The 18,750-nt window shown below is 41.2% G+C and overlaps 1 protein-coding gene across 1 annotated transcript; it reads left to right on the forward strand.

The window, feature by feature from the left end:
* Nucleotides 1–1,907: 1,907 nt before the first annotated feature.
* On the forward strand, nt 1,908–3,196 carry OR14J1 (olfactory receptor family 14 subfamily J member 1). Its single transcript, XM_040457146.1, has one exon. The coding sequence runs from the start codon at nt 2,130–2,132 to the stop codon at nt 3,093–3,095; it is 966 nt and encodes a 321-aa protein (XP_040313080.1). The 5' UTR covers nt 1,908–2,129; the 3' UTR covers nt 3,096–3,196.
* Nucleotides 3,197–18,750: the final 15,554 nt, after the last annotated feature.

Raw genomic sequence — 18,750 nt, forward strand, 5'->3', positions numbered from 1 at the left:
TGTTTTGGAGAATAGCACAACATCTTTTCTCTGTACGTCCATCACATCAGGTTTTATCTGCCCATTTTCTCTTGTACTTGTCACTTCTTCTTGTCACACTTACAGATCAGTTCAAACCTTCACCCTCTCTGGCAATATTTCATTTTCCAATCTTACATCCTGCTAATCCAACATCCGTGCTGTTGCCAGAATGCTTCCTAAAAATTAGTTTCAGCGAGTTCTCAAAATAAATTACAGCAACACAAAAAGGTACTACCTCAGTGATTTTCAGCCTGTTTCCATTGGGTGGGGATTAATCAATGTAATAAACCACAGTATCTGATGGACTAATTCAAGCAACTTGATAAACTGTATAGAATTGAAATCAATCAAGTATATGCCCAGTTAAATAAATATTTACTTAGTGCTTCTATGTTAGGTACCATTATCAAAGGTGGAGAAATGGACAGAGATGGTGAAGAAATTGCCTTCTTGACCAAGAAACTCACTGAAGGTGAACTGACCTTTCAACAAAGCCACAGATTTTTAAAAAGAAGTAGAAATCAGTGGAGTAAACTCTGATACACAGAATGGTTTTATGATTCTACAGCATCACCTTTAACATAAAACGTGACACCGGCCAATCCCCCTAACAATTATGTTATATGTGGTATTAAGGTTTTGTTTGTTTGATTGATTATTTTTAGAAATGGGCACCCACTAGCTAATATATTTCATGTCCTGGAGAAAAAGAAAAGTAAATGTTTACTCTTATTGGAGAAGTCACAATAGAGATAATACTGGAAAGGCATATACTCTATTATCTAGCATTCTGCCTACAATGTAGTAAGAACTAAATACTTCTTCAAAAATTTTTTAAGTTATCTATTCATTCAGAGAGAGACAGCAAGAGATTGCGAGCAGGGGAGGAATAGAGAGAGAGGAAGAGAGAGAGAATCCCAAGCAGGTTCCTCACTGACAGAGTGTAGCCCTATGCGGGGCTCAAACTCACAAACTGTGAGATCATGACCTGAGCCGAGATCAAGAACCAGGCGCTTAAACGACTGAGCCACCCAGTGCCCCAGAACTCAATATTTTTTAGAAAACCTCATTATTTGTTCAAATGAACCTGATTGGACATATCCAAATCCAAATCATCCTAAGGTTTTAAAAATTAAAAGGACAAGGCACCATCAGACAGTTGTGATATCTATCAAGTTCCAAACCTCAGAATTCAACGCTTAGTTTCAGTGGCATCTGCATGTGACAATTTTGAGGTTTATTTCACTATTTGAGCTTGGTCTGGGAAGTTCATTCCAAGCAAATTTCATATTTTAAAAATGTTGAGAGCCTTTCAGAGGCAAGGAATATGACTGTTTTTAGAGTGAACAGCTCCCCTACGTTTGCCTCTGGTCTGTTCTTAGATCCACTTACAAAGTGGTACCAACAATTTAATTTTAGATGGTTAACAAAAGAAATGTTACTACCTTACTGTAATACTAAGGTATCATAATAAGATGCAATAATACTAGTACAATCTTCAATGACTATGTTGAGTAGAAAGATTTCATCGTCTCTGTCAGTTTCACACCTTTAACAATCCAAACTCTGCTCCAGAAAATTCTGATGACTTTTTTCAAGCTATGTGATGCCATTGGTCACCCTTAGAGCTTCTGTTTCTGAATAATAAGTAAAGGTTTTTCTTTTTTTTAAATATATGAAACTTATTGTCAAATTGGTTTCCATACAACACCCAGTGCTCATCCCAAAAGGTGCCCTCCTCAATACCCATCACCCACCCTCCCCTCCCTCCCACCCCCCATCAACCCTCAGTTTGTTCTCAGTTTTTAAGAGTCTCTTATGCTTTGGCTCTCTCCCACTCTAACCTCTTTTTTTTTTCTTCCCCTCCCCCATGGGTTTCTGTTAAGTTTCTCAGGATCCACATAAGAGTGAAAACATATGGTATCTGTAGTAAAGGTTTTTCTAAATGAAGTATTACCTAATCACTACGGGGATACGTTTGTCTTGATTTCGGTAGGTCTATGTTGGGTGCACTGTTAACCTGACATGCAGATATACTAAATATGATACATTCTTTCTACTGTTGTTTGGCTTCCTAGACAGTCATACTTGCTACGTTCAGTGTGACCATGGCCAATTTGACCTCCATGAGTGGATTCCTCCTCATGGGGTTTTCTGAAAACCGAAAGCTTCAGATTTTATATGCATTGCTGTTTTTGGTGACATACCTGATGGCCTTGACAGGAAACCTCCTCATCATCACCGTGACCACCTTGGACCATCGCCTTCAGTCCCCCATGTATTACTTTTTGAAGCACCTCTCTGTCCTGGACCTCTGTTTCATCTCTGTCACAGTGCCTCAGTCCATTGCAAATTCACTTATGAACAGCGGTTACATTTCACTTGGTCAGTGCATCCTTCAGGTTTTCTTCTTCATAGCTCTGGCCTCATCAGAAGTGGCCATCCTCACTGTGATGTCTTATGACCGGTATGTCGCCATCTGTCGGCCCCTGCAGTATGAGACCATTATGGACCCCTGCACTTGTAGGCACGCCGTGGCAGCTGTGTGGCTTGCTGGGGGCTTCTCTGGGCTCATGCATACTGCTGTGAACTTCTCCATACCTCTCTGTGGGGAGAGAGTCATTTACCAGTTCTTCTGTGACATTCCTCAGATGCTGAAACTAGCTTGTTCTCATGAATTCGTCAATGAGATTGCAGTGGCTGCCTTCACAACTTCAGCAGCATTCATCTGCCTGGTGTCCATTGTGCTCTCCTATGTCCACATCTTCTCTGCCGTGCTGAGGATCCCATCAGCAGAGGGCCGGACCAAGGTCTTCGCCACCTGCCTACCACACCTGTTTGTAGTCACCTTCTTCCTCTCCACAGCAGGTTTTGAGTTTCTGCGGCCCCCTTCTGACTCCCAATCAGCTATGGACCTCATGTTTTCCATATTCTACACGGTGATACCACCCACACTCAATCCGGTTATCTACAGTTTACGCAATGAAGCCATGAAGGCCGCTCTGAGGAAGGTGCTGTCAAAAGGAGAATTTTCCCCGAGAAAGATGTATTTAAAAGCCATTTTTAAATTCTAAAGAACCATACAAATAAAAGTTATTGTCATTAGGTTTCAGATTGTAAAAGGGTAGGTCTGATTTCCACCCTTCCAATGTTTCTATTCTTCATATTCTGCTCAAAATCTGAGTAAGATATTATGCTTCTCAGGATAGTGGCCTTCCTTCCTCCAATTCAAGTGTTATTTTAAGGCATCTTTTAGGATTTTTTTTCTGAAATAAAACAGAAAGGGCAATGAGTTTAGGGCCTGGCCAGCATCATCTGAAGGTGATTTCTAACAGATAGGCTCCAGACTGCTGGCACATAGGCTGACTGTGTTTATGGGGGCATGTTCCTGGTATAGTTCTTGGTATACATGTATGCTTGCTGGTGTGCCTCCAAGTTTCTTACCTCTGTCAAGTTTCTACATTAATTCCCCTTCCTATTAAGCTTTTCAATAGCTTTTCCTACAATTTTTTCAGTCCCTAATAAATGTCGGTTTCATTATACATGGGTTTCTTTTAACTCCTTTAGACAACTCTTCTAGCTATGCTGCATTGTCCCCATTCGATCAATTAGGACACTAAATTTAGAAAAGATTGGTTTCTTGAGACTTCTCAAATAAAAAGTAATAAAGCTGTGGGTGCCTGGGGGGCTCAGTCAGGTAAGCATCTGAGTTTGGCTCAGGTCATGATCTCATGGTTGGTGAGTTTGAGACCCGCATCAGGCTCACTGCTTTTAGTGCAGAACCCACTTCAGATCCTCTGTCCCCTCTCAGCCCCTCCCCTGCTCTCTCTCTCTTTCTCTCTCTCTCCGTCATGTGCACATGCACTCTGTCTCTCAAAAAAAAATAAATAAACATTGGGGCACCTGGGTGGCTCAGTCAGTTGAGCGTCCAACTTCGGCTCAGATCATGATCTCGCGGTCCATAAATTTGAGCCCTGTGTCAGGCTGTGTGCTGACAGCTCGGAGCCTGGAGCCTGCTTCTGATTCTGTGTCTCCCTCTCTCTCTGCCCCTCCCCCACTCATGCTCTGTCTCTCTCTGTCTCAGAAATAAATAAACATTAAAAAAAAGACTTTCAAAAAAATAAACATTTAAAAAAAGGGTAGTAAAGCTGTGATTGAAACTAATATTAGTCTGACTCAAAGCTTGTTCATTTGCATCTACTTGCAAATGCTTCCCAGCATATGTGTCTATGTGTATAAACATAGAAACAGAAGCACATAGTACTGTAATTCAGTACTGCTTTTCCATTACTAGAGATGTTTGCATTAATGTATTTCTTATTCTGATCCATAGAAGAGCTTGACAAGATGTTTTTACAGAGTAAGGCAGGGAGGCCTCCCGGGTCCATGAAACACAACAAGGATGAGGAACGGGAACAGCTCCAACCTATAAGCATGAGTCCCAGGCCTTGTGGGTCCAAGGTCTGACTCCTTCTGGGGTAGGAGGCTGTGTAACCTTCTCCACGAAGGGCTCATAAATCACAAGAGGACAACACTGCACTGGTTCCCAGGTTTGCTGAAGTGAACTAAAGTACACTGAGAACAGTGGGGATGAGCGATTGCTGAATAATGGGGAATGTTTTTTACATGGCTGTTTGGATTAATGCTTCTGTCCATAGTAACCTACACATGCATGTACACACATGAAGATTGTTTTGTTGTTTGTTTTTAAAGGTCATGCATTTTATTTCTCTTCAAGTATGAAGCTGAAATTGAGGACAAAATCTCTCTCAGTGTCATATTTTGCAGTCTTAAAGCTTGGTCCACAGTGGTTCCTCTATCTCTAGATGTGCATTAATATGTGTGTGTGTATATATATATATATACAGGATGCATGTTATTTGTAAATAATTCCATAATGAGGACAAAGAAAAATTTTAAAGTAAACCATCAACCCATTGGAATGGATATTGTATTATCTATGACTATACTTCTAGATATTTTTCTTTTTTTAATGTTTTTTTTTTTTTTTTTGAAAGAGAGAGAGCAGGGGAAGGGCAGAGAGAGAGGGAGGCAGAGGATCCAAAGTCGGCTGTCTGCACTGACAGCAGAGTCTGATGTGGGGCTTGAACTCATGAACCACGAGATCATGACATGAGCCGAAATCAGATGCTTAACTGACTGGGCCACCCAGGTGCCCCTAGACATTTAAAAAAAAATTAACGTTTTTTTATTTTTGAGACAGAGAGAGACAGAGCATAAACGGGGAAGGGTCACAGAGAGAGGGAGACAGAATCAGAAACAGGCTCCAGGCTCTGAGCAGTCAGCACAGAGCCCGACGCAGGGCTCGAACTCAGGGACCGCGAGACCGTGACCTGAGCCGAAGTCGGACACCCAACCGACTGAGCCACCCAGGCGCCGCTAGACATTTTTATATTTATGTGTATACATGTGTGAACATTATATTGCGCTGTGATACCACTTTACATACGGTTGATAAATTCCCATTATGAAATAACATCATTCTAGAGAAATACGTAAAATGGCTGTGTGTTGTATTTAACCCATCCCCTTTTGAAAATGTTTCTGTCATTATTCTAAACAACACATTGGTGAATATCTTCATCCAGGCATGTCTTTTATACATAGGTAATGAATTCCTCGCTACACGCCTAGCAGTAGAATTGCCTCTTTATTCTCCCACCTCCTGCATGTGTTCAATACATCATTGAATCTCCTTGGATGTCCACTGGTCTTCTCCTTTATCTCCTCTAAAGCAGAGAAACTTCTATGTATTTATGTACATATTCTATGTACTTCTATGTACATAATTCTATGTATTCAATTTCATAGAGTGGTTTTTATTCTCACAGAAAATATTTATTGCTTTAAAATTTTATTTAAATAATATTTAAAATTTATAGGTCACCAGCGTGGCTCAGTCAGTTGAGCGTCTGACTTCGGTGCAGGTAATGATCTCACAGTTGGTGGGTTCAAGTCCTGCACTGGACTCCGTGTTGACAGCTCAGAGCCTGGAGCCTGCTTCGGATTCTGCTCTCTCTCTGCTCCTCTCTTGCTCACATTCTGTCTCTCAAAAATGAATAAATGTTTTTTTAACATTTTTTAAATATTTTTTAAATATTTTAAATATTTTTAAATATTTTTTAAATTTAAAAATTTTTTAAATATTTATTTTTAAATTTAATTTGATTTAATAATTATTAATTTATTTAATTAAATTTACTTATGTGGAATGTCTTTTTTCTTACAGAGGATTTTTTTTTTTACTTCTCAAGGGAAAGAGAAGAAATGGTATCAAACAAAAATAATTATTATTTGTAGAATTTCATATTTTTTTGAATGAGATCATTTTGAGCTAGATTTAAGAGGCAAAATATTCCTGGGGCCTCAACCAAACTCTCAGATGAGGAATTCATTATTTGTAAAGAATGTCCCCATGTAAATGAGATAAACCACCCAGACACTGCCAATCAAGAAGAAAAGAAAATGTTTACAGATAACTGACATGAAGATTGTTGATATTAAGATAAGGTTAATCAATAATCAGGTTATCACTGGCAGTTTGTCCAATTTACTTTTGTTCACTTATTCATTTTTTTCTTTATTCTTCATTTTTTATCTCCATAAATAGCTCTTTTGCCTACCTTATTGCTCAATTCAGATCACTGAATATTCCCTTTTACTCAGGCCCCATACTGCACCAAAATGCTACTGATCACATCTTCTGTGTCGCGGACATCTTTTTGGCCCGGGGAACATTATCCTGGGCTGGTGCACTGGAGGAGACTCATAACTGATTCCTACAAATCTTCTATTTTGATTACAATACAACTTCAATTTTGAATACAATACACTTTGATTCTTTTTTACATTTTTCATCAACTTTTTTATGGTAAAATTTATATGAAGGTTATTACACTTCAAGTGTATAAGTCAATGAATACTGACAACACCCACAATCAAGATACAGAACATTTCCATCACCCCAAAAAGATTCTTGTGTATCTGGAGTCCTTCCTCCTTCTGCCCTCTACTGCACGAAGTCACTAATCCACTTATTGTCATTAAACATTGGTATTTAACATGTATTAAATGTATTGAACATTTGTTTGCATTTTCTTTTTTTTTTTTTTTTACATTTAATTTTTTTTTCAACGTTTTTATTTATTTTTGGGACAGAGAGAGACAGAGCATGAACGGGGGAGGGGCAGAGAGAGAGGGAGACACAGAATCGGAAACAGGCTCCAGGCTCCGAGCCATCAGCCCAGAGCCTGACGCGGGGCTCGAACTCATGGACCGCGAGATCGTGACCTGGCTGAAGTCGGACGCTTAACCGACTGCGCCACCCAGGCGCCCCTTGTTTGCATTTTCTAGAATTTTTGCAAGTGAAATCATATGCACTCTTTGATGTTAAGCCTCTTTTGCTGAGCATAATGGTCTTGTGATTCATCCATCTAGTTGAGTTCTGGGCTGTGTTCTGTGAAATAGACATGCTACTATGCTTTGTTATTCATTCACAATCCATGAGCAATTGGGTCTGGGGTATCAGTTGCAGTTTGGAGTACATAAATAAAGCTTTTATAAATATTTCTATAAGTTTTTTCACACTCATATTTAATTCTGAGTAAATATTTAGGAGTACAATGGCTGAATTCATAATGTACATGCTTGCTGAATTTTACAAAAAAATTGTCACAGATTTCCAGAATACTGTGCTGTATTACATTCCCCAGATAAAACATGCCAGCAACGTGTGAGTGTGCCAGTTGCTCTACGTTCACACCAACATTAGTATTGTCATTCTCTTTAACTTTTTAGTTTTTAGAATATGCATTAAAAAATAAAATAAAATATGCATTTAGTAGCATATCAATATGGTTTTAATGTGTTTCCTTAATAACTAATGAGGTTGAGCATTTTTTCATGGGCTTCTCAGCCACTTAGGCATTATGTATCTTGAACTTGGAAGTGTTTGTTCAAATCTTTTGCCCATTTTTAAGTGGATTTTTGGTCTTTTTGTCATTGAGAAAAAGATATCATGTATCTACAAAAGTGCATAAGATCTATACAGCATGGGATATTGTGGGGATCCTTAATTTTTTTTAATTTTTATAGCAGTGATATTTTACCTTCATTATTTTTTAAAAGTTGCAACAGATCAAGAGATTAAACATGTTTACCATATTTCCTTCTCCATATTATCCGTGTTAATTTTCAACATTTTACGCTTTATTAATTGTGTAAACTCTTACACACATGAGTATTCTGTGTTTTATGATGGCAACAGCCACTTTCTCGGTCCCCTCTTTAAGTCCATTTTTTCCAGGTGTATTTCTTTGCAAATATTATTCTTTGCAAATATTATTCTTTGCAAATAAGTTGAATATGAGTTTTTAAATGTAGCAACAAAACTTGTCTAGGTTAGTAAGAGATAGCCTTCAATGACTACTAATCCAATATTTTTTCTCCTCAAATATTAGACTATTCAATCCATCTTCAGTAATGTGTAAACTATCTGTCTATATATTAGATTATATATATGTGTGTCTCTCTCTATGTATATATAGAGAGAGAGGGAGAGAGTTTACATGTTATTATATTATATATTATGTAATATATAACTATTTAATATATAATATATTATATATAACATAATATATAATATAACATGTAAATGATATATATTTATATTATATCCTATATTATATATTAAACATTATGTTATATTTATATAATATATTTATATATAAAATAAAATATATATTAAATACATTATATATTTTATAATCTCTATAAAATATACATTTTAGAGAGAGAGAGAACACGTGTGCAGGTGGAGAAGGGGCAGAGAGAGAGGGAGAGAGAGAATCCCAAGCAGGCCGTGTGCCATCAGTGCAGAACCTGATGTGGGACTCTATTTACAACCCTGGGATCATGACCTGAGCCAAAATCAAGAATCAGATGCTCAACAGACTGAGCCACCCAGGTGCCCCTAAACTATATGTTTTCCTTTTAAGTTGTACACCAAATATGGTAACACAATTTATGAAATTTTCTTTCATTGACTTATTTTATTAATGATGCTACCTAGTTACAAAAAGGACATATTATTTTTTTAGGTTTATTTATTTTGAGAGAGAGAGAGAGAGAGAGCGCGCACGCACAAAAGTGGCGGAGGGGCAGAGAGTGAAGGAGAGAGAATCCCAAGCAGGCTCTACGCTGTCAGAGCAGAGCCCAATGTGGGGCTCAAACTCCCCAACCATGAGATCATGACCTGGGCCAAAATCAAGAGTCGGATGCCTAACCGACTGAGCCACCCAGGCACCCAGAACATATCAATTTTTATCTCTTTTCTTATGCTTTCAAATATTTTTTATTAATCTGTCTTTATATACTTCTGCTAGTTAAGTAATACTGCATTATCATTCACTGTCATAATTTGGGCCATAGAGTCCTTCTTTTATCTATAAGGTATTTTTATTACATTGTATTCTTCTTTTGAACCTCTTAATTCATTTCAATAAACATTGCATTTGTCTTTGAAGTCATTCAATGATTCATAATTTATAGACTAATTTTGGAATAATGCTCTGCAATAGTTTCTTTTTACCAAGAAATATTAAAGGTTTATTGTTTACACTGAAGAAAATTTTGCTGATTCTCTTCATGAAAGTAACCCACATTTTTCAGTCGACTGGCTTTATGATTTTGTATTTGTGTGGTTGCTACAAGCCTGGCTCACGGTCTATTCATGTCGGACATGCACCGCGGACACCAAGCATCACCGAACGCTACCATGGATTGCAGGGATTCCCATGTCACTACTGCTATCTCCCAAGGCAGAGGACAAACACTCACTTTCCGGGTATTCCTCATGGCTTGGATGCAGGCACAGGACCTAAGTTCTAAGGTTAGACTGTCCAGCCTGAGACCTCATCCTGAAGAAGCAGGTGCCATGTGGCTTGTGGCTCTGCCGAGGCTGGTGGCCAAACGCCCACTTTGGGGAGAGTGATGGAGTCTGGAATCTGTCCCAGATCCCACAGGGCACATGTGTCCCAGCCCCGCAGAGCCAACACTGTGCCGTCCCCCTCACTGCCTGGGCTCCTGTCCCCACACTGGATTATCAGGGGGACTCTGGGACACAGCTAAGTATAGCCAGGACTGGTTCTGTGTGTTACAACTAAGAAATTTAGGAAATATAACTGTTAAGGAGGAATACACTGATTCTTACACTTTAAACTTAAATCTAGCCACTCGCTTAATTTCTAATAATTCCAAGAGTAATAGCTGATTTTGTGTGTTTTCTATATAAATTCTATTATAGTCTAGAAGTGGCTTATAAGAATCAGGTGGCTTAGCTGAGGCCTTTGAGCCTCAGTTCCCAGCCCTAAGTGAATCTGTGGCCCCCTCACAGTGATGCTGTGCCAGACGCCGTATCAGAGGCAGGGCTGGCCAGGCACCTGCACTGGTCACTGCGAAGCTGAAGCTGGTTGCACCCTCTTAGTGCCATCCACAGAGCAGAAGCCAGACATGGGACCAGTGTTTAGGTAGGGCTCGGGTTGAGCAACGCATGACGGAGTAAGAGAAGGGCAGGAAGGTCAGGTTCAGCCCAGAAAATGGTCCATGTGGCTTTTCTCCCAGATACTTTGGCTACCCAAGCCTGAACATGGATGGGAGACTGCCTGGGAATATAGGGTGCTGTAGCCTCGTGCCTCCCATCATTGCCCTCTCCTGACGCTATCACCTCAAGTGAGGCTCCCTCCAGACACCTCCTGCCTCTTTCCCTTCCTGCCTCCAACCCCCAAACTCCACCTACCCACTGCAGTGCCTGTGGCCATCTTTATCCCCCTACCACTCGGTGGGCAGACAACGGCATCCCACCCTTTCCCCTTCGCAGCCTCAACAACACCCAGAGCCAACCAGAGGCTCCCTATAACCTCTTCCCCATGGCATCCCGGGAGCCCCAAGCAATTCACTTGGTACCCCAACCATCTAAGCCCTGGGCTGAGTCTCCACCTGATGCCAGCACAGCCCTTTCTTTCATGACACTCAGGCTGCTTTTGCAAGGGACAGACATCCTCCCTCTAGAGCAACAACGCCTGTGTGCCCTCAGTGTCCCAGTATGAAACTGTACATTCCTCAAGAGGTTTTATTGAAGAGAGAGAAGCTGAGGCACAGCCTCAGGCTGATGGGGGAAGGATAGATGTCAAGGACGCCTTCAGAAGTGGAGTCATTGCAGGGGATACACCGGAGCGTGTGGCAGAGGTGGACTTGGGGCTTGAGGATGGGCCTTTGGGGCTTCCCCCAACGAGAGGGACTTCAGCAAGAGGAGGCAATGGTGATGCCAGAGAGAACGTTTCTGAGATACACACTGTGAGGTGCAGGGGGAGTCACTGGCAGAGTGTGCTGAGTCAAGATGCACATAGACAACAAAGGGTGACAGATAGGGTCAGAGGTCATGCCCCACTAGACATGGAGAGCAGTCACCGTGAAAGGGGCCTGACGACACGGAGGCAGTTCATTAACTGTAGTCATCAAGGTGGAGAGCCCACTGTGTTCATGCCACACCCTCCTCCTCATCAGCAGAGTGTTGGGACAAGGGAGGACCCTCAGTAACCATGTGCTGACTAGACCCCAAATGACCTCTGTTTCAGTTTGAATCACTGGAATAGAATTTACTGAATTCAAGCGCCTGGTGACCAGGTACAGGTTAATTAGCTATGAAAGTGAAACCTAGCACTACCAATGAAAGCAAAATTCCTACACAAGGCAAAGCTCAGAATCCAGTCTAAAAAGCAAGACTCTCCACATGCAGTCCATCTTGACCTCAGGGCCTTTGTACTTGGTGTTCTCCCAGATTTAAATATATGTACACTGCATTGTCTACTCCCCAAATGCCTTCAGGCATTTCTCAAACTTCCTTACTGACTTCACTTTTCTTCATGGGACAAATCACCCCCTGGGTTTCGAACAAGTAGGTTTTACTTATTTTTTACTGTCATCTTGCTAATCTGTATGAGAATGGAGAAGCCCCTCCCCTCCCCCAGCTTCACCTCTGTAGTGCCCTGGTATCTGGAAAAGCCTGGCACACAGTAGGTCTAGGTGAACGTGCACCAGGTGAGGGAGCACAGAGCTTGAAGTTGGGACATCTAGGTGTCATGGAGCATTGCCCCAGATTGAGAAGAAGGGCTTCAGAAGGACAACCTGGTGAAGATTTTGTTGTAGAGAGTTCTCCTTGTGTTAGCTAGGAGACAATGAGAACTGACTCCAATAGGAAGGCTGAAAGCAATCAGTAGGAGGATGGAGAAAAAACAAAACTAGGGAAGGAATCTGTTTTGTTTTGCCAGACCAGCACTTCCAGCCAAGGGGAAGCCCAGCGAGGTGTCTACCTGACAGCCCTAAATATGAACCAGTATGAGCAGTTGGGAGGTTGAGGACCTGCACAGAACACCGGCCTGAGTTGTCCTGAAGTTACCTTTAGCTCATTGTAAAACTAAGAGCTCCTCCTGTGGGCGGAGATATCCACCATCCTGGGACACAGGATGCAGGCAGTAACATGCTGACAGGCTGCGCATCACAGCTGAACCTGTAAGCTCCCTGTGCCTTGTCCCCTAATGCATTGCATAAAAGCTTCCTGTACTAACCTCTCAGGGACACGGTCTTTTGAGAGTTTTCTCCCTGTGCCCTTAGTTGTAACAAGTAATAAAGAGTTCTTTGCTTTCAAAAATAAATAAATAAATAAATAAATAAATAAATAAACAAACAAACAAACAAACCGAATAATCCATCTTTCAAATGTAATTCTTATTCAGAAGCAAGGTAGATCTGGGAATACTCTGTGCAAACAAAGTGTGTGTCTTTGTGAAGTAATATTTTCAATGTCTTAATGAATTTTGCTGTTTTTATTCTAAGAATAAATTATTTTGTCCTTGGAGTACCATGGAGGTTAAAAGCAAGGACTTACCTGAGATTGCCAGGGTTCAAACGCTGGCTCCTCTGCTTGCTAGTCACATGATTGTTGGTGGTTTCTTACACTTTCAAAGTCTCGGTCTCTCTATCTGTAGAATAGGGTTCCTAACAGGGACTTATGACTTGGCAGAGCTTGCTAAATGTTAACCCATGTAGGACATTTAGAACAGAACTTGATAATAAGTGCCTAATAAGGGGGAACTAATCTGTCTATACCTCCATAAGGTTGTGGTGGTGACAGAATTTATAATAGAAAAAAGAAAGATGAACAAAAAGATTGAATCCCGAAGCAGGATGAGAGCTTTATAAATCAACTACTGACATGATTATTCCCTGATCCCCCTTCAGAGAATCGGCAACCACATTGGACGTACTCACTTCATGAGGCTCTGTCTCCTGCAAACAGAGACGACCGCTTGCCAGTAATGCTCAAGTAACTTCAGGAAGGAGGAGACATAACAGGGAAAGGCTGAGAAATCGCCTGCACGTTATCTAATCCAAGACGCTATGACCTGAAGAAGGGAGGGGGAGGACTGAAGAGATCCCTGAGATCATATGCATTCCCCTGCTATGGCCTTTCTGGGATAAAATCCCAGGGAGGAAATGTCCTGTAATTCGGGAGAACTACTGAGAGTGGAATTTGGTGTGTCCCATCAAGGAAGGAGCCACATCAAAGTAAACCAGGCTGAACCACATGCTTAGGTCCAGGGCCTCTGATGTCTACTTGTCTGCACTGCCCTCAAACCACAGAGGACATCAGAACCACCACACTGGACACAGGTAACTGGCAAGGAAGACATCATCCAAGACCACTGCACTGTAGGACTCAGCCTGAGCTCAACTCAACTGAAGCAAACAGCTGGAGACTGAAGGCCATCTGTTTGCTAACTGGCTCTACCACCTGGAAAAGTGAACTTTCTTGTATCTTCTCAATAAGAGATAGTTTTAGAACTTGGAGCAAAGCACCTGTGCACAGTGGACTCCTGCCCTCCCACAGACACTGGGAGATAGGAAAGGTATCTTCCTTGATGACTACACCTTTGTGGGATGTCTCCCTGGTCTTTGGTGAAGACATTCCTGGGTTGTACAACTCTCAGGAAAATTTACAAAGATTTTTTTTTAATTTTTTTCAACGTTTATTTATTTTTGGGACAGAGAGAGACAGAGCATGAACAGGGGAGGGGCAGAGAGAGAGGGAGACACAGAATCGGAAACAGGCTCCAGGCTCTGAGCCATCAGCCCAGAGCCCGACGCGGGGCTCGAACTCATGGACCGCGAGATTTTGACCTGGCTGAAGTCGGTCGCTTAACCGACTGTGCCACCCAGGCGCCCCAAAGATTTTTATCTCAAAGGAGCAGAGAAAGAGTCTATAACTACAAATCTTCTAAAGTAAATGCTCTGCGAAAAGGCAAGTCAGGGGTCCCGACTCAGGAAGAAGCCTGTCTCAACCTCAGTCAAGCTGAGGGAATGTTAAGACTGTTTTGGTCACCAGGTCTGATTAAGCCAAGAGTGGTAAATTTGTGATTATTCCAACAGCAGACATTATCTGGCAGTACCAACAGGTTAAGTAGCAATGCATCCAGGTTTTCCCAAAGATGTTTTTTGAAAGCCAGAGAAAGGATACCACTTGCAAAATGAAACTTCATCCCTTAACCTGGCACACCTACGTTTCCTTCCTTCATACCTTGGATGCAGGTTAAAAAGGGAAACCGGACGAATGGGTGACTCTTGGAGGGAGTAAATATTTTTATGTAAAAGTGAGACTGGATATTACCTAAAGGGACTGTTTGAATTATCAGTTTAGACTGAAATTAAACTGGGTTTGACATTCAGCTAATTAGTGTGCCTGATGAGGGCTCAGCAGAAAGACAAGACCCACTGTGGACAAGGGGTGACATTGTGCATTCCGTCTACCATTTCCAAGATGTGACGTTAAATTCTACATATGCTCACTGCTTGCTTCTGGGGAATAATTTACTTCATGGCTGGTTTTGTGCCCTGTTATCATATTCTACCAGGACCTTTGCATCACATAATACCCTCCAGGTACCTTGGGCATTTAACCTACTTTGAACTCCGGTCTGTATCAAGTACGTCACCACCAGCCCCATATTCCTGTCTACTGATGCTTCAGCAACCATGCTTTCACCCTGGATTTCACACTTGGCTCACTCTCCAACACCTGCTTCTCAAAGCACTGGAGGGGAAAAAGGAATGGATAAAACAAACACCTCTGCTCCCCAACTCAACGTTCCCAGACCCTAACCCAGACCTCTCCCCACTTAGTTGTTAATTACCTATTTAAACTCTTTCAGTAGATATTTCTGATATAGCTTAGATTATAATGAATTTATGTGGTGGGGGCAATCAGTTTCAAAAATTCAGACAGGAATGGAAAAATAAGGGATTATAACTGGAGCACCTCAGAATTAAATGCAGTTACAAAGAAAAGAGGAGCATGGGGGTGGACGAAATAGGGGAAGGGGATTAAGAGGAACAAACCTCCAGCTATAAAACAGATAAGTCACGGGGTTGGAAAGTACAGCATCCGGAATGCAGCCAATGATATTGTCAGAACATTGTAGGGTAACAGGTGGTGACTGCACTTAACAGCGGTGAGCACTGAGAGATGTAGTCATCAAATCACTGTGTTGTGCACCTGAAACTAATGCGAGACTGTACATCAACTGTACATCAATACAATTTCTAAAAATTTCTAATTAAAATTGTATATATTTAGGGTGTACAAAAGGATGATTTGATGTACTTGATTGTTACGATCAAGCTAACATATTAACTCCTCACATAGTAACCTTTTTTATGTAGGTCACAAATGTACCTAAATGTCACTCTCTTAGCAAAAAAATAAAAAAGTAAAACCAAATAAAATAAAATCTACTCTCTTAACATATTTCTGGTGTCCAATATAGTATTATTAAGTATGGTCAATATGCTTGTACATTAGGTTTCTAGACTTATCCATTGTATGAAGCAAATTATTGGCAGTAATTTACCTACCTGTAAGTTTCTGCCTTTGGTTGATAACGTCCTAATTTCCCCCACCTCCTCAGTCCCTATTACCACCATTCCACTTACTGCTCTGAGTTTCAGTTTGAATTTTTTTTTTTAAGATTCCACATATAAATGAGATCATACAGCATTTGTCTTCCTCTGTCTGCCTTATTTCACTTAACATCATGTCCTCCATATTCACCCATGTGGTTGCAAACTGCAAGGTTTCTTTCTTTCTTGTAGCTGAATAACATAGAATTAATTTTATAACCTAGTAATTTTAGGGTTTGTTGATGCCATTAATGGCCAAAGAGAAGCAGGGGACAAATTAAATCTCTAATTGCAATGTCTTTTTTTTTTTTAATGTTTATTTATTTTTGAGAGAGACAGAGACACAGCATGAGTGGTTGAGGGGCAGGGAGATAGAAAGGGAGACACAGAATTAGAAGCAGGGTCCAGGCTCTAAGCTGTCAGCATAGAGCCGGACGTGGGACTCAAATTCATAGAACTGTGAGATCGTGACCTGAGCTGAAGTCAGATGCTTAACCGACTGAGCCACCCAGGTGCCCCTAATTGGAATGTCTTAAATTCACTTTTCAGCATATTATATTTGTTATATATATTATATATATATTTGTTGACAAAATAGTGGTCAAAATCCTTTTTAAATGTGACTTCTAGAGATCTTTTTTTTAAATTTATTTATTTAAATTCAAGTTAGTTAACATACAGTGTAGTCTTGGCTTCGGAAGTAGAACCCAGTGATTCATCACTTACATATAAATCCTAACAAGTGCCCTTCTTAGTACACATCACCCATCTAGCCCATCCCCACCCACCTCACCCCCAGCAACTCTCAGCCTGTTCTCTGTATTTAAGGGTCTCTCTGTTTTTATCTTATTTTTCCTGCCTTCCCCTATGTTCATCTGATGGGATTAGAGTACATTATGCTAAGTGAAATAAGTCAGGCAGAGAAAGACAAATACCATAACAATTTCACTCGTATGTGGAATGTAATCTTTCTTATACTACACTTAAGGAAAACAAGATTCACACATTTCCCCATTTCCTTCTCGGTCGATCTCTCAGGTAAAAAGACACATCAACAGCCTCTGTCTGCTTCAGTGTCCTGATGCAGGTCCCCATCAGAACTCCTGCTGACACTGCCAAATTTGGGACAAACAGAAACCGTCTGTTTATCTCTTCTACCCCCCCCCCCCATTATTTTGTGATGAAGTTTGGTTTCTCCCAGAGCAGATACTAGGAGGAGAATTTGTGTGTCATCAGCTGACCTGGGAAGTAACCTAGGGAACGCTGTATGGGGGGCGGGGGGTGGGTACAGGGAAAAGAAGGACTTGGGTGAAGGTGACAATAATGAGAAGGTAACCAGTACAGAGAAGAGGGCTCAGTGCGTCCGCAGGGACTGGAGGACACAATGCACATCTGTGCCTCAGATTTACCCCCCAAAGGGCCAGGAAACTGGGTGCTTGTCTACCAACAACTGGGAGTCCCTGGAGGTAACCATTGGTGATCAGTGCTGTGCGGCTTGAATTTTGAGCTCTGGGCAAGTACAGCGCATTCTAACCATGAGAGGAAGCTCTCGGGCAAAGACACGTGGCTGGAAGCCAAGCCATGTCCGTGAGATGGCAAGTGCCATGGCACACGGACAGCACATGACTGTGTCTTCCAATGGGAATCCCGTAGAAAGAAAGAGGCTGATACAACAAAGTTACAGGTAAACGTCAGCTCTCTGTTTCTCCCACACCTATTGGAAAGCTTATGGAAAAATGAATCAAGTGAAAATTAGGAAAAGCACAAAACAACTATCAAAAACTATGAAAGGAGACGTAGATACCATGTAGCTCTGCGGCAAATATTTAAAACTGAATAAGGCAGATACAGCTGAGCGACTGACCTAACCCTTCTGCTGTAAGCAATATGAAATGGGAAAAACAAATAGGGCCACTGTTTTCAGAATTTGGACATCAGGCAGGACAGGACATTAACCCTGGAAACAAACAACAAAACACACATGTGGGGGCATTTAGTCAGGATTCTCCAGAGAAACAGAGCCAGTGGGATATGTCTCATCTCCATATCTTCTATACACACACACGTTGTCTATATGTACACACAGACACACGTGTATGAGAGAGACAGAGACACAGAGGCACTAAGAGAGATTTTAAGGAACTGGCTCATGTGATTGTGCCTTTAGCTGATTGGATGAAGCCCACTCACATTATGCAGAGTAATCTGCTGTACGTAAAGTCAACTGATTGTAAATGTTAACCACATAATTAAAAAATGCCCTTATATTCTGCCCCTCCCCCTCTTGTGCTCTGTCTCTCTCTCAAAAAAAAAAATGCCCTATAGCAACATCTAGACTAGCGTTTGACCAACCAGCCACTGGAGTCTCAAGCTGACACATAAAATTGACCATAACAATGAGCCTCACGGTCACTTGGTTTTCTGCTGAAAGGCCCTCCCCAGGCAGTGGTGCAGAAAAGTAGACCTGAAACAAAGCACAGAGGGCTCTTGAGCTTAGGAGGCAGAGACCTGAAATATCAGCAAGGAAATGAGAATCATAAAAAAAGAACCAAGTTGAAATTCTAGAACTGGGAAGTACGTGATCAGAAGAGAAAGATTCTGTACATAGGTTCACCCCATTTAGGAAGATCAATGAACTTGAATACAGATTATTAGAAATCACCGAATTAGAAAAAACAATGAGAGAAGTCACTGAAT

This window comes from Herpailurus yagouaroundi, unplaced genomic scaffold (genome assembly GCF_014898765.1).
Source record: "Herpailurus yagouaroundi ecotype Mexico unplaced genomic scaffold, PumYag 219, whole genome shotgun sequence".
Lineage (NCBI taxonomy): Eukaryota > Metazoa > Chordata > Mammalia > Carnivora > Felidae > Herpailurus > Herpailurus yagouaroundi.